The sequence below is a fragment of the Saccostrea echinata genome, unplaced genomic scaffold (genome assembly GCF_033153115.1).
Source record: "Saccostrea echinata isolate AGI-Se365-2 ecotype Australia unplaced genomic scaffold, CSIRO_AGI_Sech_v1 ptg000009l, whole genome shotgun sequence".
Lineage (NCBI taxonomy): Eukaryota > Metazoa > Mollusca > Bivalvia > Ostreida > Ostreidae > Saccostrea > Saccostrea echinata.
In genome coordinates, this window is record NW_026889758.1 from 11,875,289 (window position 1) to 11,903,270 (window position 27,982).

The following is a 27,982-nucleotide window of genomic DNA, read 5'->3' on the forward strand; positions in this document are numbered from 1 at the left end:
GCCCCCCCCCCCCCCCCCCCCCCCCCCCCGTTTGAATTTTTTTTTTTTTTGAAATTTAGTTTGTATTATCCTAAAATCAAGGGAAAAACACCTCTTATTTGTTAGAATTCGTCAGTTTCCATTCCATGCCCAAGAATCTCACACTCCAACATTTTGGTCAAATTCTAAACATCAGAAACAACTGCAGAATAATACTTTGATGCAGTGTAATTTTAACAAAGCTGAAACAAAAATGACATGAAATGTTGTTTCCATTTACTTTTACAAAACTTATTCCTAAAATGCCCCTGAAGGCTTACATGCACAACAGTATAAGTATTCTTGTGAAAAAATAACTAGTACATGTAGTAACAAAAAAGTACTTGGTTTATTTGTAAAGCACACAAAAATTTATAGGTTGGCTTCCTGGGAAACAAACAAGCTTGTATTTTGATGAAAACAATATCTAAGGGACTTGATGTTTTAAGGACTCTTTCACATCTTTAATTCAAGGTAATGTCTAAACATTTATTTTGAAATTAACAACAACAATGTGCTTGATTTTAACAAGATTTGCAGTTATTCCCTAATACCACTAAACCTACATATGACATGTTGATGCATATCTCTAATTATCTATCAACTTCCACTGTAATAAGAATGCATTTTGATTTGATTAGATTTGGTTAAATTTCCACACCCAATCATGATAGAATGCTAATATTATAATACATATGTAATGGCACTAACTCCCATCAGCCCTATTTAAACCTACAATTTACATGTACATGTAGTGAACTGAAATGTGAAATATGGGCAATTTTCTGCATCGCATTATACTTTTAGTATTATCACGCAAAATACAGTTTAGACAATACAAAATGTAAACTTGAAACTACCTGTTCACAAAAAGATAAATATGGTAATTAACAGGTAGAGTGCGAAACTTGGTAAACTTGAAGTTTAGCTTCTCCAAATAAACACAAGGCTCATAAATACTCAGCCATGCTGTAAAGATACTAGTGTCAGACAATTGGACAGGAATTTGTTACACTATAGTACAGACATCTGTAAATGGACATGTATGTGTATATGGACGGATGAGTAAAGATACTGCATGTAAATAATTTCATAACAAAATAAAAACAGTGTTAACAAATTCTATATATTTAAAAAATAAATGAATAAATAAATAAAACTTAACAAATTCTGCAAATATAAGATTTTACATAAAAATTTGCAAGCATCCTGCAGAAACCTACTCACATGATACTAGTCATCTTTTCTAAGTAAACCCTTTCATTACACTAATTGATAAAAATAGTTAATTTGCCTGGTTACAGCACTATACATGTTGATGATTTCTTTTTTGGGACATCCTCCACTGCAGAGTCAGTGCTGATTGGCTCAGTCCTTACTTCCTGTGGTTTGTCATTGGTCACAGTCTTGGTCATATGACCATCCGATGATGCTTCCTGGTTCTGGACAAGCTGCTGATTTTGAACTTTTTCTGTTTCATTACGTCCTTGACTTTCTTCTTGAAACCCCTCTGGAATATACTCTCTGATCTTCTTCAAAAGATCATCAAAACATTTTCCCTCCCATGATAATTGAATGGACTCATCCTTTGAGAAGTTAACATACAATAGTTGTGTAAGAACCATGCTCATTGGTCCACCTGGGGGCCAGTCTATTTTCTCCATCAACATGGGGATGATAGGTTTCCTCAGAGCATCAGCCAGGCTGACTTCTCTCCTACAGTTGGCAGACAAAGCATACTTGGTGGTAACTGAAGACAAGACAACCTTACAACCTCTGACCCCACGGTCAATCTTGTCATACAGGGAATCCCCTCCACCCATTTGATGGATGTCCATCCAGCAGGTAAACCCCAGACTGGTCAGTCTCTGAAACAGAGCTGATATCTCCTTCTGTTTTCCCCACTGGTAGGAGATGAATATGTCGGGGGACGTAATCTTTTCCTGAGTGGAGACATTTAAAACACATACATGTTGGTAACAAGAATGACCAAATCAAACACTTGTGCATATGAGTACTATATATTCCCTATCAAATGCAGAGAATGTTATACAGTCATGTACTTAGTAACATTATTTGATTTTCATCGAGTTATAAAACTAAAAAAAAAAATGCCGAAATTAGCAACTTGCATTATATTCATGTTTGATACCAAAAAAAGAAGAAGAAAAACATTAAAAGTTATACTGACATATGAAAAGTGATAGTACCAGTGGTTTGTTAGTGGGTACAGATGTCTTATTGGCTTTGTCCTGTGTCTTCTTTGGGATCACAATATTCTCTATCACTGGGATCCACCAATTCTTGTACTCTGATGAAAACATATTCACAAGAAAGATTACTTATACATGTAACTTATACATGGAGAAAAGCTATATGTACAAGTGAAAGAACATGAACTATAGGCAGTAAAATCAACAAACAAAGCTGTAAACTCACAGATGAAGTTAAGATCTCATTGCTCAATAAAATACTTTATAAGGTATCAAAAAATACCCCATCAATAATTAAGGTGAGGTAATCAAAAGCCTTAAAGGACTATTAATCTTAGAATGAAACAGAATAAACATGAGTGACTCACCTTTGGATACTATTTTCTCATCTGGCATCACTTTTAAACAGTTGAGCTGCATAAGAAGTTCTGTAAACTTGGCAGCTGGCCAGATTCGATCATCCTTGGTTTCCTCCCCTGGTCTTTGGAAAAATCTGATGAACAGATACTCACTGAAGATTGGTCCCATTGAACCCGTTGGTGGCCAGGGCATTTTCTCCAACAGAAGTGGGATCATAGGTTTACCAAGATTGACTGACAGGTTGACCTAAATTTAAAATATATAAATAGAAAAAGCTTATATCAAAGATATAACAGTTCTTATCTGCATGATACTTTACCAATTTTTATTCTCTAAGATAACTCAAAGAGTAAGTAAAGATCTTCCTTCTTATACTACATTTGTATATTATGTGATTTTGAACCTCAGAAATTTGAATCAATCAGTGAATATTTAATTTGATCAGATAAAAAACACAGGTAATGGAAGATTACAAAGCTCACCTCAATGAATGTTATCAATAAATCAAGAAAAGTCTCTCATCAAATTAATGTTTTGGTAGTGTGCATCCCTAGATGCATCATCCATGCAAGTTTGGTCACCGGAAGGTATATACATGTAGTTACATAGGATTGGACTTATTCCAAAAAATTCAACATGGTCATTCATCTGGAAAATGTAGGTCAAACCCACCATCCTTTGCTTGTTAGTCCCCTACTGGTGAAACCAGAGGGGACTATAGGTTTCCTCTGAGTCTGTCCGTCCGTCTGTCTGTCTAGCTGTCCCTCTGTCTGTCTGTCCCATTTGGTTTTCTGCACTTTTTTCCTAAACGCTTGCAGATATTGAGCTGATTTTTGGTATGTGTGTGTATCCTGATGAGTTACAGATCAAGTTTGCATTTCGTTCTGCTTCACTGATTTTTGACAGAATTACGACCTTTTCAATTTTTCAGGGTTTTCCGCAATTTTTTTCTACAAGTTTGCAGATATTGAGCTGATTATTGGTATGTGACTTTACCTTGATGAGTTTTAGATCAAGTTTGGATTTTGTCCCACTTCATTGATTTTTGACGGAATTATGGCATTTTCAATTTTTAACAGTAACCATATTACACTTGCCGGTAGAGGACTAGTATTGCTAATGCAATACTCTCAGAATGCTTGTTTGTTTGTGTATTCTTACATGCAACATCCAAGGTTACAAGTTTGGTAATCATAGGGTTTGTAGTTATTAGGGAATGGACCTGTTCCAGTAACTGAAACATCATTAATAAGATATGAGGAAATATGGGTCACATTCAGAATCTGAAGCAATTCTGATAATGTGCATCTCTATGTTGCAAGTTTGGTCACCGCAGGGCTTATAGTTATTTGGAAATGGACCTGCTCTAAAAACTTTAACCTAGTCATTCATCTAAAAATGTAGGTCAGATACAGCAGTGTGTGTAGTAGTGTCCATCCCTAGATATATCATGAATGCAAGTTTGGTCACAAAAGACTTATAGTTACTTGGGAATGGACTTGCCCATAAAACTTAAACAGGAACACCGACTCTAACGCTGATGCCATGGGTATAGCATAAACTCATCTTGAGTGTGTAGAGGTGAGCTAAAAACTTATGATACTAGTAGTAAATTGTCTCATAAGTTTTATATTTTTTCTTCCCCTAAATTACTGATGGCTAAATACATATGATAGTAAATGTTTTCATTAGCTTTAAATCTTTTACTTGTTCTAAATTTGATAATTATACATTATTTAAGCCAACCTCTCTGTTACAGTTGGGTGATTTTGCATATTTCTCCGTCACACAAGAGATGACAACTTTGGCCGCCCTAATTCCAGAATCAATCTTCTCAAACAACTTATCCCCACCCCCCATCTGCCCCACATCCATCCAGCATTTATATCCCGCCATCTCCAGGTGTCTACTGATGAGTTTGACCTCATTCTGGTGACCCCACTGGTAACTAAGAAAGATCTCAGGGGGTTCTGGGTAATCCACTGGTTCATCTGCAACAACCCCCTCTGGAAGAAGAAATAACATATACACAAAGTTCAAATTACTGAGTGTGACAACATGATAGACCATACTAATTTACTGATGAGTATATTGGATATTTTTTGGAATATTTTACATTAAATTTTGTTTGAAAATGTGTATCAGACCTGCAGCTTTCATGGCATTTTCCACAATAATGGCAGCATCCAAACGATTCATCTCCTGCAGGATATTCAGCACACCTTTAGATGCCTCAAATGTTTTGTGTGTGGCATACCATTCACTCAGCAAGGCCATGCAGGGATCTGATTGGGTGGCCCAGCCTCTGATGTCATCTGGACTGTAACCAAGGCGACTTGCCAGGAGTCTCCAGTCATGCTCAGATTCTGGGTTCAACAATTTTGTGACATCTCGTGACCAAGTAGGTGCATTACTCATTGTCTGAAATTTAGTGTTCCCACTCATAAATTATTTTACAGATTCAATGTTGAAGTCTTACACACATTTTCCATAGAGTTGATCCTCAACATTCACATGATCACACTTTAAAAGTGTTGAAAATTATATACCACTGTTTTTAGCCTGTAACTGTCTAATATCTTCTATAAACTTTTACATGAACAATCAAAAACAGAAGAATTTTTTGCATTATTGCGGGCTACACAGGCAAACTGTGTCACTCGTCTCCCTGAATTTCTTCATCTGTCCTAAAAACATTCGTTTCATTCACTGGAGCAACTGAAAGGTTCTCATTTAAAACTTGAACAGAATTTTCTAGTTTCTCAAGTCTCTCTGAAAGGGATTGGACATCTCTCTTAACAGAGGTAATCTGTTCCTCCATATTTAATTGTAGCAAAGCAAAGCAAGCAGATATGTCTTGGTTTTTGTAAATCTCCTGTAACTCAGCCACATCTTTCTTAGCTGCCAACTCTCCCCCAGAGCTATTGATACCACACTGTAAACATGACAGGTATAACTCCACAATCAACACTGCTACTACTGTTGTCCTCTTACAATCGTATGTATATTGACAAACTTTGTAAATACACTTATACAATGCAAACAAGTAAAATGCATTCACAAACAAACTGCTTTTTTCCAAGGCAGTTGACCTATACCGCATTGTAAAATGGAACAAATTTCACCCAAAAAAGAGGCCATGCTACCACAAAATTATATCTAAATCACAAATACATGTACATATACCCCTTCTATACAGTGGCCAGAGGACTCAATGCTTATCCATGAAAAAAATGTTCATTATACATGTATATTAAAATTCACCATGAAGATTAATTTCTGACACAGGGCAAGTACTATGATAGGAGTTCATTTTTTAATCATAATCAAAGGTTTATACAAGCCGGTCACTGATGCTGAAAATTCAGACTTACCTTCTTATCTACCTCATCGACCCTCAGATTCGTGTCCTCAAGGTCACCTTCAACAATGTCCACCCTCTGATTAACCTCCACTAAGTCTGTCTTGATCCCATCAATCTCTTTACCCTGTTGTTTGACGTCTCTGTGGACTTTCTTAAGGACAACCTTTGTACCTGCTACACCTATCTCCACTTTTTCTATCTGTTCTTTATGGGTGTCAACATCCTTAGATACTTTTTCCAAACTAAAAAAATAATCAATCAATCAAAATTAATGTTTTTTATCAGTGTTTTTAGTTTTGAAAAGGTCATCTCATCTACATCTTAGGAAATATTATAACACATGCAGTACTAAACAAGCCGTAACATAAAATTTTAAAAATATGAATCACTTAGCCATCATTCTGAATTTCTTTTTCCAACAAGGTCAACTTTCTGATTTTGTTACCTGAGTGATTATATGGGGAAAGATTGTTACCGGTAAATTTTAATCAGAAGAAATTCAGAATGGCTGCCAAGTGAGGAAAACCTTCCCATCAAGCCAACAATGAAATATGTTCTGTAGAAATTTCAAAATGTAGGCATCAGAGTTGGAATACACAAAAACTACATTAAGATGTTTACATATAAATTTACAAACTGTCACTGAAGAGATTAAGGTGACCTACAAAATCAAAAGAAAAACACTAATAACTGTAATAATGTGTATTTTTCTGTAGATCAAAATTTATAAATCTGTACCAACAGTAATGAATTAAGTCTTGAGAGCAAAAAATGAATGGTCAACCATCCCCAACTTTAGAAAAAGAAATTAACTGATGATTCCACTAGATAATTTTTACTGGAAAGCTAACCTTCTTCCTGCCAGTTCATCTTGGAGATCCTGAGCCACATCTTTGACATATTTAGCAGGAGCATTTGTCTTCTGTTTCTCTATTTCTGCCTTGACTTCCTCTGTGAAAAAGTCTGGACCACAAATCTCCAGCATCTCTCTCAGACCCATTATACAAGCATATAACACATGCTGGTCAGTGGAACTCTTTAGTCTCTCTATGAAATAGTCAAAAACTGGCTTCTGGCAGTCCTTTTAAAGAAAAAAAGGTTAAAATTTGAAAACTTCTCAAGGTATACAAAACAAAAATTATTTTTTTCACATCATTTTGGAAGATAATGCTGATCTATGGAAATCTTTCATAACACAAAACTTTTAAAAAGCGTGAGTTTTAACCTGAGTTTTACCCCATGATACCTTTACGACACAGAATAATAATTTTTAACACTCACCTTACAGACAGCAGCAGCCCTAGTGACAATGTTCATCTGGTAGCTGGCCATAGTGTCCAACATCAGTTTGGGGTTCAGCAGGGGGTGAGGGATGAAGGGCCCAAAAAGGGCAGGTTGTGATTTGGACAGTATGTCCATGAAGATCAACACCTGACTGTTTGCTGTGAAGTCCATGAAGTGGACATCAAAGAACAGCTTCATAGTATGGGGAGTGAATACCTAAAGAGAGAGACAATAAAGTGGACATCAAAGAACAGCTTCATAGTATGGGGAGTGAATACCTAAAGAGAAAGACAATAAATGAGGGTGTGGTCACAACCCACAAAACCTTTTACTGTAGATGTATTTATTTTGATGGGGTCATATTTCCATCATCGTCGCAAACCACGGCCAAAAATGTACCATCCTCTCCCATTCTGGCTGTGTTTGAATGAGAAAAGAATATTTCGTAGCTCATTAAAATATTGACCAATGCGAGTAAAGCATAGTCGGATAATGAACTTTGATGCGACCTTTCAATACCCAATCGCAGTACACGAAACATTTCATTTACAATTGTTGATTTCAATTGCGATGGAAACAAATATTGTCGTTGGCTGAACATGACGTCACAATATAGAGGCTTAAATATTCAAGATTACGACACTTTTTGTGATCAAGCAGCCACGGGTAGGAGAGAGCTATATGCGGACTCCGGACCGTGGCTTGAGATGATGTATTTCCATGGACGACCATTGTAAATAAAGTTCACCATAAGCACTAATTATCTCATTTTTTGGATGGCAAAAATCTGGCATTCTTGGCCAGTCCAACAAGTGATCAAATATGGTGTACAAATAACCAGATTATGAGGAATTGTGTGCATGTAATGTTCTATATGTATGTTATGATTTTAGGTTCTGTCTTTTTTCAATGCCAGGTGCCCAGTTCATGGATCAATATATTGCAGGGAACAAATTTTATTTTACTTTAAACTCTTTTATGAAAATTCTATTCTTCTATAATTATACAATTACCAGTTCTGTAAAAACTTTTGAACATTTGAACTTTATGAATATTTTTTGTACCTCTGGTTGAGTTTCCGCAATCTTCTTTAACAGGAGACACTGCATGACAAAGCAGTTTGTCTGATTGTCCTTGGCAAACACCTCCACTAGATCACTGAATCGCTTTGCAAATTCTTCAGGCCCATTTTCATATGCTGCTTCTAAATTCACTGCAATAATTTAAAGAATGACAGAAATAGTTTTAAATAAATAAAGTTTAATAATCTTCATAAGGATTAATTGAAAACTTGGTAGTTGGTTTCCAATTAAAATTTCAATCTCCTATGCAGAGTTGTCATTCGTTCCTTTCCAAGACACCTCTGCAATGGGCTCACGTCAAAACTTTTGACATAACGTAAAAAATATAACATTTCAAGGATTATTTCAAATTAAACTAATAGTTTTAGATCTATTAAGTAAATGTCTATCTTTATGGACTATCATTAGCCCAGACATTTAATTATAATGAATTAAAACTAACACACTATTTCTCGTGCTTATCACTGTGATATACGCGAGCCAACGACAGAGGTGAATGCATGAGCCGATGGTAGTGTTAAAATTTGTGTACTTAGAGAATTTCAAGGCACTACCTATGAATCATCAAATTATTTCAATATTAGTGGATTGGAAGTGTTGTAATTTTGTCCGAATGACCTAGATTAATGACCTATCATCCCATCATTCCACAAGCAAATACTATGAACAGCATCAGCTTTCAATATGATTTCCTATGAATATTTGGCCTAACCAAATTTCATAATACAAATATTCAAATGATCGCCCTTGATTGAGTCAGCATCATGATACATTCACTGATTAAGCATTTTCAAATCAAGTATGACCTTCATACTCTGTTAGACAATAGACGGTCATAATTTGTACAATGAGAGGGAAATTATCAGAATAGTCATCTAAACTTTGGTATATCTAACATTGCTGTGTCTAATACCTGAGGAAGTTAAGGTAAGTGGCCCAAACCTTATCAAACGTAATTAGAAATCTCAACCTTGTAATCACAAACTCTCAGATATCTCAAAGTTTTCTAACAGTCCCACCAACCAATGTCTGAGATGTTATTGGTTTAACTGTATTTCAAAGAAATAATGAGTCTTTGCCTGAAGTAATTGTATTTCTTCCTTCATTCACTTTTGATATGAATTGCACCCTTGCGGAAAATTGTATAAAGACTGTGTGTGTGCACTTCTGAGAGTATAAGCAGATTATTCACAGAAAACAACTCCTTTCCAATGCAATAAAGTAGGTGCAGTGGGTGCTGGCAAAGCTGACAAGCTTGTAGTCCTTAGGCATTGCACCAAGTTCAATAATATGTCTCCCAACCCAGTTCATTAGACAATTCATCCTCAGCTTTTTGACTAAATTGTGATTTTCAACAACTATTTCAATACCTGCCCTAAAATAGTTACCATGGTATAATCTTTATGAATGATGTTAAAAGCCTGCTCATTGATGTTTGAAATATCCTTAAGAGTCAACTCACCCCTGTTAAGTTTGGTAAGTCTGGTTTATAAGCCAAATTTTAAAAACATCACTCTATTTCTGTTATCACTTCATTCACTGATTCCTAGGATTTTTCCCCTCTGCTTCTTATGAAAAACTTTGATCTCCTATCGTGACCCTACCTTACCCCTGGGGGTCATGATTTGAACAAACTTGAATCCACACTACCTGAGGATGCTTGCATATTAACATGACTAATCATGACCCTGCTGTTCTTGAGAAGAAGATTGTATAGTCTTTTTCTCTGTTTTCTCATGTAAAACTTTGATCTTTTATTGTTGCCCCACCTTACCCTGGGAGGGGGGGGGGGGCATGATTTGAACAAACATGAATATACACTATGTCATGAAATTTTCATAAATTCATCTTTTCTGGCCCAGTGGTTATTGAGAAACCATTGCTGAGAAGATGGGAATGTTTAACACTTCATACTTACATGTACATGTATTTGAATCTGGAATCACGACAGTCCTCTTTCTGACTAACTGAAGACATGAGTAATAAATGCATCACATATACATGTACATCATGTACATGCTTTTAAGTATACAGTAAAACATGGTTACAGCAAACATGCTTGTAATGAATGCATGCTTACAGTGAAGTGATTTTCATTCCCTGTGGTTTTAAAACCTTTTGAAAAATAAACAGATATAACAAACTACATTTATAAGAAATCAAAATTGTTTGTCCCTGGCACTTCATTATAAGCATGTTCTACTGTATAACGATATCAATATCATGCAATCAATTTACCCATGATGTGTACATCAGGATTTTCAATATAGTGGTCAATAAGGTTCCCGATGTGGTCCGAGTCCAGCACTTGTGAGGCTTGTTGACCAATCATAACTAAGATATCCCCACACTGCTCAGTAACTCTCTCGTCTTCATGATTGGACATCAAACGCTGGATACTTGGGATCAGAGGCTTTAACTTACTGAGGGTATTGCTGTCCCGTTTCTGAGGAGGAAACAGATTGACCTATATATTTGACCTAGTTTATGGTGTACTATATATTACTTTAACAGTCCCTGGAAAATGCTCATTACCTAAGATCAGCCATACTTATTGTATCTTATTTCATTTGTTTTCTAAGTTTAGCAGAGGTTTCTCAAGATTTTGCTGTCATACAGTAGTTCTATATTTCATATATCAAATATTCAACATGGTCTACAATATATTGAAAGTTATAATAAATTTATATCTTTTAATGACATTAATCAATCAAAATAATATCCTCTGAGGATAATACAGGGTTTTATCAGTGAATGATGGGAATATATAGTTTTAATATCACACTGAGGGAAAATATGGTACATTATCATTAATTATCATTAATGTCACAGTTGAAAAAAAAAACACTAATCAAAGTCCAGTATATTAATTCCTAGTGCATACAACTGTTGTAGGAGTTGTTTGACAATAAGGGGGAAGACATCATGAAAAACAGTTCACTCACTGCACTGACAAATTTTGTTAGAATATCTGTGGCAATTATTCCAAACACGGTAAGTTGCCCATTGGACCAATCACAGAGTTCCCGGTCCTCCTCCATGCTGAACAGAATCATGTCAATCATTTTCTGGTCCACCTCCGAATCATTAAATTGTTTGTCTCTGAAATGATTAGGAAAGAAAAGGATTTATATTATAGAATCAAGAGAGTGTAAATTTTTTTTATATGTTTCAGTATTCCATCATTATTCTAATAATCATATAATTTAGTGTGAACAAAAACTCAGATTAGAAACAAAACAGACAGTTTATGTGTGTGTTTTTTTTTGCAATAATATTTGCAACCAAGATAAACTTGAACATTGGGCCAACTTTAAAATAATGTTTATTTGCCCTCTCCCTACTCAAGATAAAAAAAATTGGGCCAGTAGGTAGGTGGGAAAAGTTTTTCACCCCAGAAATTTTCAACATCAATGATGAATTTTCAAAATCTGTTGAAATTGAAGGTATTAATGCAATTAAAATAGTTGTTGACAGGATAAGAAAATTCCAGAATGAATAAAAACCAGAAGTCTCTGATGAGTCTGTAGCTCTACTGGTTTAAACTTATAACAAAGGAAGAGAAAAGCAGCACTTGCACTTGAAAATGCTACAGCATTAAACAGAATAATGATCCTTGGTCTAATCTCTTTTTGTGGCAAGATTTATAGCAATCAGACTACAACTGTAGGAGAAGTAGCCTTTTGAGAGAACTTAACAGAACCATTTGAATGCCTTTGAATACCTAGCTGTTCTTTCAAACTGAATGTATAACAAATATGAAGCCTGTTATCCGTAATGTATTCAATATTTTGTGCTGTATTAGATTGTGTCATGGAAAAATGACAATTCTAAACTTGACTTGTTACCTCAAAGTTGATGGGACCAAGAAAAACAAGAGGCCCATCAGCCATGTCACTCACCTGAGCACTGTGGCTAGGAAAAAAGCAGAAATCAGTTCAGTATTAATAAAAGAAAGAGTGAGCAAGCTCACATACCCCACACTCTCCCAGAACTTGAGAATGCAACACGTAATGAATGGAACAGTGCATTTTAAATACACAGTATAATTCAAAAAGGGGCATTACTTGCAAAAAATCATCACATCAAAACTTCTTGCATATAAGGACATTCAAATCTTTGTATGTCACAAATTTAACTGGGTTGAAGTTTCTAGATAAATAATGGAATCAAAATTTCTTGGTAATATACAAATCTATACATTATGTCTGAAATACCTACAAAGTTTTAGGAAATTCAGTGCAGGAGTTATGCTGACAAACTGTTATTTAAATTCCTCAGTGATTTCGATTTGTTAATGAGTGTAAGTCAATGTCCAACACATGACAATTTACACATTTAAATAATTGATGGAAACAAGATTATGATGTAGTCATATGAATTTGTTTATATACTGTACTTATGAAATTATTTAAGGCAAAGCACCAATTTCAGGGGGGGGGGGGGGGGGGGGGGAGGGTGAGAACTATCCAAGATTTTGTGTGTGTGTGTGTTAAGTCATTAATATTTTGATCTCAAAATCAATAGGGGTCTTTTAAGGTCATAAAATATTTCACATAAAATTTCATTACAAAAGCTGATTCCAGTGGATTTCCTTATTACCTAACTGGAAAGTTTCTTCAATAATAGGCAAAACTCTTAGGGCAAAAATAAAGGAATTGGAATTTCCTGGTAATATGCACATCTACACATTGTGTCCTAAATATCTGTAAAGTTTGATGAAATTCTGTGCAGCAGTTTAAGAGGAGTTGCACTGACAAACTGTTCATCTCTATATTCAAGATAAGGCCAAAAATCGAAGTTGAAAAGTGCCGAAATTCCCAGAAAAAATAAAGGAATGGGAATTTCCTGGTAATAAGCACATCTACACATTGTGTCCTAAATATCTGCAAAGTTTGATGAAATTCTGTGCAGTGGTTTATGAGGAGTTGCGCTGACAAACTGTTCATCTCTATATTCAAGATATGGCCAAAAATCTAAGTTGAAAAGTGCCGAAATTCCCAGAAAAAATAAAGGAATCGGAATTTCCTGGTAATATGCACATCTACACATTGTGTCCTAAATATCTGCAAAGTTTGATGAAATTCTGTGCAGCGGTTTATGAGGAGTTGCGCTGACAAAAAAATAGGATTGAAGGACTGAATGACTGCGGACGGGTCAAAAACATTGTACCCCCTGCAACTTGTTGCTTGGGGTATAAAAAGCTTAAATGCATCCAACCTACCTCTAAAAGTGGGATATGATTTGAACAAGCTTGAATCTACACTAACTAAGGATGCTTAGTGCATATTTCTTTGACTAACTGCATCTTCGCTAGCCAAGGGTTTCTGATCCACTACTCTCCTCACAAACCCTTGGCATACAGTGCAGTCAAAAGTTTTTTTTTTTCTCGAAGTGTGATTGGAGTTGATCGACATCGTTCGACCAATCAGCAATTGCTTTTCTAAATGATGATATTTGCCTTCGGGATGTATCATGATTTTTTAGTCTCGGGAATGAAAAACACAAGTAGACAACAATTTGTAAGATAACATGCCACTCTATAAATAGATATGGTGTCATCCAATCTTAAGCTGATGTACAAATATTGTGATCAGGAATCTTATTGTAGATGTAAATTTGCACGATAAATAACAAATAAACATTGCTTGATATCTTCTTGTTAATTATTCTTTAAAAACTAAAATTTTCAAATACGCCTTTTATTTTTGTCGATGATGCAATTTGTGCGTATGTTGGAAAATTCGAGATCACGTGTCGTAAACAATCCCAACTTTTGACTGCACCGTATGCCAAGGGTTTTATGAGGAGAGTAGTGGATCAGAAACCCCTGGCTAGCGAAGATGGACTAACTGTGGCTTTTTTCCCTATAAGTTTGAACTTTCATTGTGGTCCCACCCTACCCCCTGGGGTCATGATTAGGACAAATCTGAATCTACATTACCTGAGGATGCTTTCATATAACATGACCAATCATGGCTTTGATGTTCTTGAGAAGAAGATTTTCAAAAAAAATTTCCAATGCATTCCTATGTATAACTTTGCTCGTCCATTGTGGCCCCGCCTTACCCCCGGGGGTCATAATTTGTGCAAACTTGAATCTACACTACCTGAGGATGCTTCCATATAAATATGACCAATCATGGCTTTGATATTCTCGAGAGGATGATTTTTAAAGATTTTTCCTCTATATTCCTATGTAAAGCTTTGAGCGTCCATTTTGGCCCCACCCTACCCCCGGGGGTCATGATTTGAAAAAAAAAAACTTGATTCTACACTACTGAGGATGCTTCCATATAAATATGACTAATCATGGCTTTGCTGTTCTTGAGAAGAAGATTTATTAAAGATTTTCCCTATGTATTCCTGAGTAAAACTTTGATTGCCCATTGTGGCCCCACCCTATCACCGGGGGTCATAATTTGAAGAGACTTGAATCTGCACTACCTGAGGATGCTGCCACATAAGTTTCATATTTTCTAGCACAGTGGCTCTTCAGAAGATTTTTAAATGATGCAATAAATTTTTCACAATTTCGTAATTATTTCCCCTTGGAATAAGGTGTGGCCCTTCATTTGAACAAACTTGAATCCCCATTATCCAAGGATACTTTGTGGCAAGTTTGGTTGAAATTGGCTTAGTGGTTCTTGAGAAGATGAAAATGTGAAAAGTTTACAACAACGACAACAACAACAGACAATGGACAAATTTTGATCAGAAAAGCTCACTTGAGCCTTCGGCTCAAGTGACCTAAAAACTTTGAGATAGCCTAGTGTTTAAGATATTGATGTTAAAATACATAAAGAGAAAGTAGTTGGGACTTCCAATTCACTACATCATATCCATGGTATTTGAGATATCAATGTCTGAGGTACCACAGTTAAATTGTATATATGTATAGTGAAAATGATTATTTTTTCAGATTAAATACATGTATTAAATGTATGATATGAAACTGGGTAGTGACTGACTGAGTGTACTTACTCATAATAAATTGAGTCAACAAGGTAGCTGATGAAAACAGAACTCAGATAGCTCTGTGAAGTATTGTCCCAAGGAACATCTTCATTCTTCAACAATGCCATAAAGCGGTCTAAGTACTGACCAATCAGATCTTTGTTGTACTGTAATATAAATATACAGTTTAAATATCAATGTCATAAAGTGGTCCAGGTACTGACCAATCAGACCTTTGATGTGATGTAATATAAGTACATATTACTGTAATATAAATACAGTCAAACCTTGTTATCTTGAGATCAGTGGGGCAGGGATTATTACCTTTGAAATATCTGGGGATTTGAAATAGGCAAGCTTGCAACCTGGAAGGCCTCGGGTAATAGCCTACTGTTAAATCCCAGTCAAGTGACTTCAATATTCTATAAAAGTCTTTGAAGCCATTCAAGGGTCAAAAGTAGGCACTGTAAATTCCCACAATGATATTTTGTGGCTGCTTCATCTGTCAGTTTATATAATTCCTCACCTTCAGTGACACCTTTGTGGCTCCTTCATCTGTCAGTTTATATAATTCCTCACCTAAGTCTTACCTTTGTGTTGGCTTCCTCTGTCAGTTTATACAATTCCTCATCTTCAGTGATGCCTTTGTGGTGGCTTCATCTGTCAGTTTATATAATTCCTCATCTTCAGTGATACCTTTGTGGTGGCTTCATCTGTCAGTTTATATAATTCCTCACCTTCAATCATACCTTTATATCAGCTTCATCTGTCAGTTTATATATTTCCTCACCTTTAGTGACACCTTTGTGGCAGCTTCATCTGTCAGTTTATATAATTCCTCCACAAGGTCATATTTCTCCAAGAGTTTCATACACAGCTCTGTTACCAGTACCTCACAACTTTTATGGGCTTTGCAGATTCTATACATAATTAAAGTGAGAGTCATTCAGTATATGCTAATGAAATCCTGTTTAGTTTTTTTTTTTAATCTTGTAAGAGTATTCCATGCACTCCTGACTCCACACAGAGAAGAACTTCACATATCTCAGCAAATGTAATATTATGAAACTTGTCTAATACGGATGTTATGTATTCTGAAATTGTGCCTAATACAATGTAAACTTTAAGTCCCTTCCCGTAAATTCAATTGTTTATAATGTTGTTTAATCCAATTTCTATGGAACCAGTGGTGTCAAGTTTAGACAAGTTTTACTGTATGTATGATTTATTTTCACTTTGATTTACAAAACTTTTTTACTATTGATATCTCCTGAGAATAACTGTCGTAATAATACCTAAGTAACAGATGATATCAGTGGTAGTTAGCTTATACTTTCATAACAGAGGATAACTGTGGTAGTTATACTTTAATGATAGGATAACTGTTACAGTGGTAATTATACCAATACTAACGGATGATAACTGTTACAGTGGTAATTATACCAATACTAACAGATGATATATGTTACAGTGGTAATTATACCTATACTAACAGATGATAACTGTTACAGTGGTAATTATACCAATACTAATGGATGATAACTGTTACAGTGGTAATTATACCAATACTAACAGATGATAACTGTTACAGTGGTAATTATACCAATACTAACGGATGATAACTGTTACAGTGGTAATTATACCAATACTAACAGATGATAACTGTTACAGTGGTAATTATACCAATATCAACAGATGATAACTGTTACAGTGGTAATTATACCAATACTAACAGATGATAACTGTTACAGTTAACTATTATAACAGTGGATAACTGTGGCAGTCATAAATCTATACTGACAGGGATAACTGCAAAAAACAGAGGATAACTGTCATAATTATACTTTAACAAGCATTTTTACTGTATTGCATAAGCAATGCTAGTCCCTTTTGGCATGTATAATAAAACCTTATTACACATGCCTGGGCAGAGAGCAAAATTGAAAAATGAGGGGGTTTAAAAATTCAATTCCAGTGTTTGAATATTGCAGTGAATAAATAAATTTGTTTACGTCTTATTTTCCATAAAATCACTACAATATTTTTTCGACGTAATTTTAGAAACAGATTTATAGCCAATCAAAATCTCTGCTGGGATTAGCACATACCATTTCATGGTGTAATTCGACTTTTCCACTTGGCGAGCAGAGTTTTGACGCTGTTTACAGAGAAAAAAGAAAATAAAGACAAGTATGCCACATATGATTGTGTAGATAAATTACCGTAGAAGACAGTGGTAATAAAGTTTGCCACTGCATTTCCCCGGAAAGTGTAAAAGAGAAAAGAGAGTGATTCTGGGGAGGGGGTTTGGAGCTGGATACCTTGTGTTATTTATATACTATGGGATAAAACAGTTATTACCCAATCAAGTGCCTGTGTACTCTATGTATCACTTATTCTGCACATACATCATTAAAATATGAATTCAATCAAACAACAAATGCACACACAGTCCGTGCTATTCTTCTTTGACCTCTCTTCCTACTTTTGCATTCATCATTCAGTAGCTGTAGTAACTACAGTGGTGCACACATCTGTTCTGATGGTTTAAGAAAACTACAGGCCACATGACCTGACCAGCACACTTTGCCTCAATAATTGTACATGAATTGCTAAGACCTGTTCAGCACACTTACTTGAGTTTTTCCATGAGGTAATTCACAATGTCCCCTCCCACATCTGCAATTTCTTTTAATTCATTTGTTTCACTGATCTTATCGAAATCCATGTCAATCAATGTCTGCAAAATTTCCTGGGCAGCCTTTGTGTTTTCCTGTTGATTAAAACTAGGGATGTCAAAATATTAATTTTCCTTAGTCGATCATTCAATTGCATTATTCGAACGATAGTCGAATATTCGGAACATTTTCTGAAAATAAAATTTTATTTCATACTTCATTGGTACATACTCAGAAACCTTTTTACTTAAATCTATTTAAAAAGTAACATCAAAATTAATGCAAGGTAACGCGTGGATCTATTAGCATGATTCTATGAAATAAATTTAGAAACCTAATTCTCCAAAATTTATTATTTCTCCATAAATAGAATTCATAAATCGGCCTGTACATGCGGTCAATTTTTTATTTAGTAAGCATTAAAAAATTGCCAACTGATATTTTTTTTTAAAGCTTATTATGAAATAAAATGTAAGTGCACTGTTTTAATAATTATCGATGTATCAAAACAGGTTTATTCCTTGCATTTGAGCAAACTTAAAAAAACAAAAGATAATTGTCCAATGAATAATTTTACAAACAAAGCCCATTATATTGGTGAATTTATTACAAAAACAACACAGGCAGTTACTGACAATTAATTCTCGCAGTAGTGAAGCATTTATAATTGCTGTACTTTCTATACGTACATGGAAAATCTACCGTTTTTTGTTGAGGAAAATTATCGACTGTATATGAGAAAAGACTGTTTCTCATTTTTTGATGAGAATTCCATCTCATCTATCACTCATTTATTGCATTTATTTAGTTAAAATAATATTCGAATGTCGTTTCATTATTCGATCGTCGGTCCATTCGACTGATAGTCGAATAGTCGACTATTCGTTGACATCCCTAATTAAAACATATTCTGAAGATTCAACTTATCCTATATATAAACTTGCTGGATCAATTTATACTTATACAAATATCAGTACGACATCAAAGTCATCATGAACTCATCATACAACTAATCTACACATTTTTAAATACACATTTATATTAATTTAATAATAAGGCATAAATGTAAGTTAATATGAAATCCTTAATCTATTCAAGGCTCTAGAAAGCCTCGTGAAAAGTCGTTAATTGTTAGGACCGTTATGGCTTTGGATAGACGTTGTCAAGATTTAACAGGTTAGGTATTAAGATATTAAAGTATATTAATATATATGTATATGCAACAGCTTCTGATGATACGAGCTGAAAAGCATCCATAATCACATGTATTTCAGAAGAACAAAATTCTTGGATTGATCTACCTTCCAATTTAGACAGCGAACCCATTGGTCATCCCTAATCACTCTACAAGCTGCCTCCATTGTAACTGGAATCTGCCACTTCACACAGTTAACTAAGATTGGTATCCACAGCTTGTCATATGACCTGCAGGAGACAAATAACAATCAAAGGCCTGAAAGGACTGAAATCCAAAAAGGAAAACTCAAAAATAATACATGATCGAAGTTCTCTAAGACATGCCCAATCTGTCAAATGTACTAAATGAAGAAATAGACACTCAACCCAATCAAAGGTCTGAAAATGTCTGTAAGATTTAGAAAATATAACAAAGACTAGATATAGTAAATACTAATTTGAGCCCTCAGGTGGACTGACTCTAAGAACAAGCATTCTGAGAGTATTGCACAAACAATATTAGTTCTCTTCCAGCAAGGGTAAACTGGTTCCACTTAAACATTAAAAAGGCCATAATTTTGTCAAAAATCATTTAAATGGAAGAAAATCCAAACTTGATCTGTAACTCTTCAAGTTAGACTCACATAACAAAAATCAGATAAATGTATGACTGACAGACAGAGGGAGAGACCAATAGACAGATGGATGGACAGATGGAGAGCAAACCTGTAGTGCCCTCTGATTTCACTGGTAGGGGACTAATCATGTGCAAACTCATACTTTACATCATTTCTTTTATTTATGAAAAAAAGTTTTATTATTCAAATCTGAATTTGAAAAGGGCAGTATTGACCTTGAAATTATTATAGTAATTGGGGACATTTGCATATTCAGATTTTTTGCAATTGTTTTCAGCAAATCATCACTTCTGCTCTCAAATTTGATTTGAAAGAGATCAGAGAATGTTTGAGTAGAAACTGATGTCTGAAAACGAGGAAAATAGTTTAATTAATGAAAGTATTCTGATAAAATCTACCCATTTTTTAAACATTTACAGATTTTAGTTTGAAGTTTTTTCCTAACACCTGGTTTTCTTAGTTATGAGCTGGTAAACAACACAAGAAAGTTTTTTTTTCACATTAATTTATTGATTACTTGTATAAATATTAATTCACACGAAAGATAGAATCATTGCATGACACCTAAAAATTTTCCTGGTGACTAAAAATTTACTGTGGCAACTGAATTTTTTTGATTAAGAGCCAGTTGGTGCCTTAATTTTATAGGTCACATAGAGGCCTGCCAGAATTTTTTGCAGATCAAAATGGTTTGAATTTCCACTTACTTCTGAGGTTTAGCATAATCTCTGAAATCATATATCATAGATCTCATGATTTTTCCTGTCTTCACCAATGGAAGTCCTTTCTCCAATACTTCTAGGGCCACAGGTGCCCAGGTCTCAAACAGCTTGGGTTCTTTCTGAATAAGACAATCATATATTGTCATGAAGTACATGACCACCACAACATTAGCCTTCACAAAACACTTCTCTCATACAAAGTGTGACCTACAACATGTAAAGTTTATGAGTCCTATTTAAAAATAAATATGAAACATAAATCCTAGGACTAGAATAGAAGCATAACTGGTGTTGGTGTTGGGGGGGGGGGGGGGGGAGGAGGAGGAGGAAGAATATGGTCAACATCCAAATTTTTTTTTCAAAAACAGCAGGTCCATAACTGATTTCAATTTATGTGCAAGTATTCCTATGTAGTCTAAGTTCAACTTAGAACTTGCTGATTCATTGCAATTCATTGCTTTCAGGATTTGCTCAAGAATAGCAGGGCCACAATTTTTTCTAAGTGATATGCAAGCTTCCCTATGCAGAATTAAATCTATTCAAAAAATCAGGTTACTGGGGCCAGGATTTGGCCTTAATAGAGGTCCAAATTGGTTATATCAATAGGAAAGTATCACTCCACAACTGGGTGCGTCAAAGCCACAGGAGTTGGAATGATCTTGCATCATAAAGACTTCATCAAGAATAACAAAGTACAGTTACATGTATTTAAATTTGAAAACAAGCCTCCATATACTGTAACTAAAACATTGATTTCCATGGGATTCTAGGTGAAGGTATTACGTAAACTCAGTCTATCATCAACTACAACTCTCTACCCCCCCCCCCCCCCCCCCCCTTATGGCATGAACACATGACCCTAGGGATATGAACTGTTACAACTATGCACTTTAAATTGATTACCATGACTATGGAAACATTGATTTCCATGGGATTCTTAGTGAAGGTATTATGTAAACTCAGTCTATCATCAACTATAACTCTCACCCCCCCCCCTTATGGCATGAACACATGACCCTGGGGATATGAAAAGCAATTTTTAAAAACTTTGATAAAGGACTCATTGTTGGTATAACTGCTAGCTATATAAAAGTATAGGGATTTCAAGAATTCATTCATGTTGGGAAGTTTTGGCCCTATGCTCAAGCTCCTGAGGGTTGATATATGAAATTCATTTTTGGGAGGGGGGTCCCCTTCATTTAAAGATGCTATTACAGATCTGGTTAAATTTAGTTTATTAGTTTCTGAGGGGAAAACACAACATTTTCATTCAAAGCACTCCATAGTCAAAACAGATAACAATGAGTCAGCAAAGTCACTCAAATAAGTGACTAAAAATTCAATAATCTTTCTAAATTGAATCTAAAATCATGATTCCTGTTAAATCATATTGCATAATCTATACATGTATTTCAAACTTGATAGAACTTCATGCATCAATCTTTGGTTGTAGTCAGTGTTCAAAGTTCACCTTAATGTGTTGTTCTTTAAGATGACTTGTAAGTTCATCAAAGGTCATGATGAGGTCAAGGAACTTGTCAACATTAGGACTAATGGCCACAGCCTTCCAGAGTTGTAGGGTCATATCATATACATCAAGTGGTTTATCTCTTTTCCTGAAATGAAATATCTTATTCATACTTACCGATACCACAGTTGATTATATGAAATATGTATAACATATTGGCATATTCTAATTTATAACTAATTTAAAAGTAGTTTTCATTCAAGATTTCTCTCAATTGTTTAAAATGATGTAAAATAGTTTTAACACTTGTTGCAATTTTTACTTCCTTTCTACTTTTCTATTTGCAGCCTTAAATTTTGATTAACCAAGAATCCACAATTAATAATTTTAAAGTTTGCAGTCTTTTTTCTTAAGATTATTAAGTTTCTTCAGTGACATTTCTCAAATTTTTCAAATTTCACTCCAAATGAATCCTCAATCAATTGAATATCAATCATATGATAAAATGCATGTTTCTGGATATAAATGTAAAACTGAAATGATTTTAAGATCAGTTAGCAGGGCAGTTACCACGGTTACAGCTAATACACAAATGACATCATCCTTACAAAACATTTAGGCATTCCTTAACTGCTTTCCTTGTGACATACACTATTTCATCCTTTTGTGGAAAGTCTGGTTCACTTATAAACTCCTGGAGGGTTTTAAACATGGATCTCAGAAATTCTAAATCCTTCAGATCCTGGAAATTATGTACATAAAGTAATACATCGATTTACTTATTTCAATAACAGTTATGAATGTAGTATGTAAAGGGATACAAAAGAGTAATTTTTATCCAAAATAATACAGAAATAAATATTAATGGATAAACAATTTAAATTTCCAATCATGTTCTTGGAAAAGATGATATTGAGTAGTTTAATCTTATTTTCAATTCATTTTTTAAGAATATGGATTTTAATTACAGACATACTTAAAAAACGAGCAATTTTAAGTTGATGAGAAGCAGTATATATTATGATGAATTTAGAGTCAAATTAAAACTAGAAATATGTCCATAGGACAAGAATGCCCTGCCGAGGGTATATTAGTAATGCAAAATGAAAATTTGTATTAGTGTATGAGATTTGATGAGAATATCTTGAATAGTTTCTTTAAAATTGAAATTGAAATCTAAAAAGTTGCATATAGATGATAAATTTTTACCAAATTATGTATTAGTGCATAAGCTTACATAAATATATCTTAAATGGTTTCTTTAAAATTAAGCAAAATGCAAATTTAAGAAAAGTGAGGTCATGGTCACAGGAAAATTCAAGGTCAACCGTTTTTGATGCAGTTGAATAGTTCTCACAAATACGTATCAGCATATTAAGTTTAATAAAAATATTTTGAATGGTTTATTAAAAACTGAGCTAAACAATGATTTAAAATAAATGAATTTAAGGTCAAAGGAAAGGTCAAGGTCAAAAAATGTTGATGCAGTTGAAAAACTTACATCAGTATGTATCAACATATGAAGTTTGATTACAATATCTTGAATGGTATCTTTAAAACTGAGCTAAACACTAATTTAAGAAAAGTGAGGTCAAGGTCAAAGGAAAGGTCAAGGTCAAAAAATGTTGATGCAGTTGAATAGCTCTCATCAGTATGTATCACTATATGAAGTTTGACAACACTATATTGAATGGTATTTTTAAAACAGAGCTAAACACTAATTTAAGAAAAGTGAGGTCAAGGTCAAAGGAAAGGTCAAAGTCAAAAAATGTTGATGCAATTGCATAGCCCTCATCAATATCTATCAGCATATGAAGTTTGATAAAAATATCTTGGATAGTTTCTTTGAAACTGAGCTTTGAACAGAGCTAAAAGCAATGTGTGATGGAAGGACGGAAGACGGACATGACAAACACTATATGCCCCGGCCATATTCATGGCAGGGCATAAATAAACTTGTTAAAGCAAATAAATAAATGAACTAACGTATTGATAGTATAATCACAGTGAAATCAAAGACAGAGCCCTGCAGTAATAACATGTAAGATTGAAATAATGCCATCAAAGTAAATGTAAAGAATGAAAACGGGGAGATTAAGAGCTGTTCCTGAAGTAGTTAGAAAGGGTTGACGACAAAGGGCAGATGGATATAATTTTTTTTTTTCCCTGTTAAGTAATAAAATCAAGTTGTGGATTGATGATAATTTTGATACCTATGTCACCTGTACCATGTCTAGTGATGCATTTTGTTGTAAAATGAATTCAGTTTTTTAACTGGTCAAACATACAACTAGAATTAAGGATGTTTCCACTTAAGCTGAATACTTTGGCCCCTTTTTCCAGCACCTTTAATATCATTAATTTAATTTTATTTAAGATTGATTTTTTTTTAATTCACATCCCTTTATTTGTTATCTATGTGGTAGAATGCTGGACAAAATTTGCATTGAAAAATTGCAGTATCGTTTTATAAAACATAATTAAAAAATGCCAACATTTGGATTTTAAGTCCTGGATGTTGCAATCATGCCAGTTGGATTTATATATGGTGTAGGTGGAGGACATATCCAATGAAGATTGCTCAAAAGACATGGAATGAACATCAATGAACATCAATAAACCAGTTGTAGATTCAAGGGGTGGGGTATACATGTGTATCCCCTACTCAGCCAGTGCTGACCCCTCCCCCTTGCAAAAAAATATATAAATAAAATGGAGATGACTTTTTCACAAATCTAAAATTCTACATTCAATAAAAGACCAACTGAAAAAAAAAATCGTAGTTTTGCAGTAGTCAGTTACCAAAAGAGATCAATTCATGCCTTTTGACATTGAGAATCTGAGTTTGAGGGTTTACATTTTCCTAGGATTATCACAAGTTCTTTCACAGATCAGGGGGGCAGATGAGAAAGGAAGAAAAGGGTCACAAATTTACACTGAATTTCATGTGTGAGGTCAGATGTATTATTCAATGCACAGAGAGAAAGAGAGAGAGAGAGAGAGAGAGAGGAATGATGTACCTTGAATATACAGCAATCTTCAATGATCTCTAATGCCCTTTTATGAGCTGACTCTAAGTCATCAAAGTATTTTTCGGGTACATGTGGCAGCTTTGTAAGGTAGAAAATAAATAGATCTATGACTTCTTTCTGAAGTTTTTCAGTTGTTTTCCCATCCTTTCTGTAAATATAAACCATTTAGCAATATCCATCTTAAACAGACTCTGGATTGCCAGAAGTTTACTAGCTGGAATTTATGTGTTAAGTATAAAACTCTCCACTCTCTCTATAAGTTCTTGGATCTTCAGTATAAAATTCCACACTTACTCTATGAGATCTTGGACATGTCTTGGGTATACTTTCTCATCTTCATCCTCTGGCTTGTCTGATGCACCAATAAGTTGTTTAAAACCCTTTTCTTCAAGGTCCTGTCAATATTGGTCATTAAAATCAAATGCACATTTGATATTAAGTTTCATACAGTTTAAGAATTTTACATGTAACAATTATATAGAAATGGCAGATCCATCAGCTGCAGCAAGAATTTACCATCACACTGGATTTCACCCCAAAGTGAGGCAAAGTCTCGACATCCTATATGAATAACTTATAGGAAATTACATTAATTTTGGGCTGCAGCTTCTTATGTAGCAAACCAAGAATCAAATGCAACAACAAAAGCATAACTGTTGGTAACTGTGTATTAACTTTCATTATTAAGAGAGTTTGGTCAACTGGTTTAAGCATTTAAAACAACAAGCAGCATCTGCAATCTGACTGGCAATGAGTGTATATGATACACCATCCATGCAATCATTTGAATGGTAATTTGACATTACCTGCAAGAAGTTCTCAAATGCACCATCTTCGTCCTTTTTAAAATCAAAACTTGAGAACTTCAATTTCACTAAATTTGCCTGCAATAATTTAAATAAAATAAAATTAATGTAAAGCATATTATAACATTTCAATATCAGATCATTAAAACGTATCAAATATTATCAGGTCCAGTACAATCAGTACATTTAGCTACGTAGCTAAAATTACCTACCCTAGCTTTATTTACCTACCTCAGGTAGCTTTATTTAGCTATTTCAAGGCAATTTTTCACAATTTTGCTTTTTATTTTAACATGTTTAAAAAGAAAAAAAATCGCAAGTAAATGTCTACTAATATTTATTCTAGGTATTATTTCAAAAGCAATCTAAAGCAGAGATAGTTTTAACATTGCTGCATTTGAACACTTATAAGGAAAGGATGTATTTCCATTGTTTGAGTAACTGTACACCACCTTGGGTGCGACGAGGCTTGGATAAGTATGATTTCTTCACATTGTGTTCATGTTAATCAAAACTGGTTTTCTTTGTTATTTCACTCAAGAAGTAACTGTTAGGTCACACATTAACTGTTATATATAGCACCAAAACTTTTAGAACTTTGATTGCAATTGCGCAGAAAAAGACAATTAAATCTCCAAGAGTGATTTTTTCATGAATTGTTTTCAGATGAGTTCAAAGTTGAAAATTATCACTGCATCAAAGTGCAATTTTCTGCACTTTCTGAGAAAAATGGTAATTTAAGAAATAAGTTTGATTTGGTAGCTAAATAAAGCTATTTCAGGTAGGTAAATAGAGCTATGTAGGTAATTCAAGCTACATAGCTAAATCTAGTGATTGTACCAGACTTGATAATGGTTTACTCAGAAATTTACATGTACATGTTTTTAAGCATTTTGAGTTTAAAAAATATTTTAAACGCATCATATCTAAAAATAACCATTAAAAAGAATCTTAACCTGTTAACGGCTGCTAGAGTTATTTCAAAAGATAAATGCTAAATTACTTCAATCGCTTTTACCATTTTGATTTCTCACAAATTCCCAGTTAACCCATTAATATGATAGCATCATAGATGAAAAAAGCAGCACATGCAAATGAGCAATTGGACTGTCAGTGCACGAATGTCAGTGCAATACCTGGAGGACGGCCAATACTGTTACGTGTATGAGTAAATAAACATGTTGTATCAATACTCCGTTGTCAATTGAGTATCATGGAGTCCGATCCCGATCAAAATAAAAAAGACGACAGACATAAATATTTATAACATAAATATGTCAGTTAATTCTGATAACCACACACACACACACACACACACACACACACACACACACTCTCTCTCTCTCTCTCTCTCTCTCTCTCTCTCTCTCTCTCTACATTTGGGCGATTTCCAGAAATCCAGCTTAAAATTTAATTTAATTTAATATATTTTGATTCAAAATTTAATACATTTTAGAATTATTTTAATGTTTCTTTATTTTACTACTTTTAGAATGAAAAGACAGCCAAAAAAATCTTTAGGGAATCATGCATCTTTAAATAAAGGTTGTACAGATCCTTTGTTAACATGCGCGGATTCAGGCGGGGGCTCTAACACCCCCCCCCCCCAAAAAAAAAGAAAATCAAATATAGTTTTCACTGTCATACAAAAAAGGTAAAATTACAGTCATTTGTGTTTTAGAATAAGGTTTTCTAATTGCTGGTTCTTAGAAGCTTACGATCCGGGCTTCGACCCAAGGTCCTCCTCTGGAGACACTTTCCTCAGTTGACCGCTGAGGAGGAATCTGAACCTTGGCGATACCAAGACCCCTAGATTTCCAATTGCACCCCTCTAGTACAAAATCCTGGATCCGCGTCAAGTTTCATACAATTCAGACAGTTAAGTTTGAAAAATAGCATTTTGAAAGAAGAATAAAAAAATACAAATACAGACAACTCAGCGAAGAATTAGAGAGGCAAGTAATAGCGGGCAATCTGGCACGACCAGCAGAGTCAAAGGAGGAGCTGCATTTTGTTACACATTCAGGCGATATATATACTTACCGTTTTACAATTGTCCTTCATTTTATTTTACGTTTCTGAACAATTAACAAATCAAGTCAAAATTTTTTGCAAGTTTCGCGCCACGATCTGCGTTTAGTTTTCCTCAGCAGAAGGTTCTACCGAAGCCAGAATTACTAGGAG

The 27,982-nt window shown here is 34.4% G+C and overlaps 1 protein-coding gene across 1 annotated transcript; it reads right to left on the minus strand.

The window, feature by feature from the left end:
* Window positions 1-29: 29 nt before the first annotated feature.
* LOC133182436 (uncharacterized) lies at window positions 30-27,862 on the minus strand. The gene is made up of 23 exons (XM_061317286.1): window positions 27,842-27,862; window positions 27,517-27,642; window positions 25,799-25,876; window positions 25,287-25,387; window positions 24,981-25,140; window positions 22,569-22,702; window positions 21,964-22,108; window positions 20,478-20,611; window positions 19,258-19,381; window positions 17,915-18,051; window positions 16,069-16,198; window positions 15,306-15,445; window positions 11,267-11,423; window positions 10,560-10,767; window positions 8,304-8,452; window positions 7,237-7,455; window positions 6,807-7,036; window positions 5,966-6,197; window positions 4,739-5,012; window positions 4,338-4,597; window positions 2,600-2,837; window positions 2,229-2,329; window positions 30-1,961 (listed from the first exon to the last, which is right to left on the minus strand). The coding sequence occupies exons 1-23, from the start codon at window positions 27,860-27,862 to the stop codon at window positions 1,317-1,319; spliced, it is 4,143 nt and encodes a 1,380-aa protein (XP_061173270.1). The 3' UTR covers window positions 30-1,316.
* Window positions 27,863-27,982: the final 120 nt, after the last annotated feature.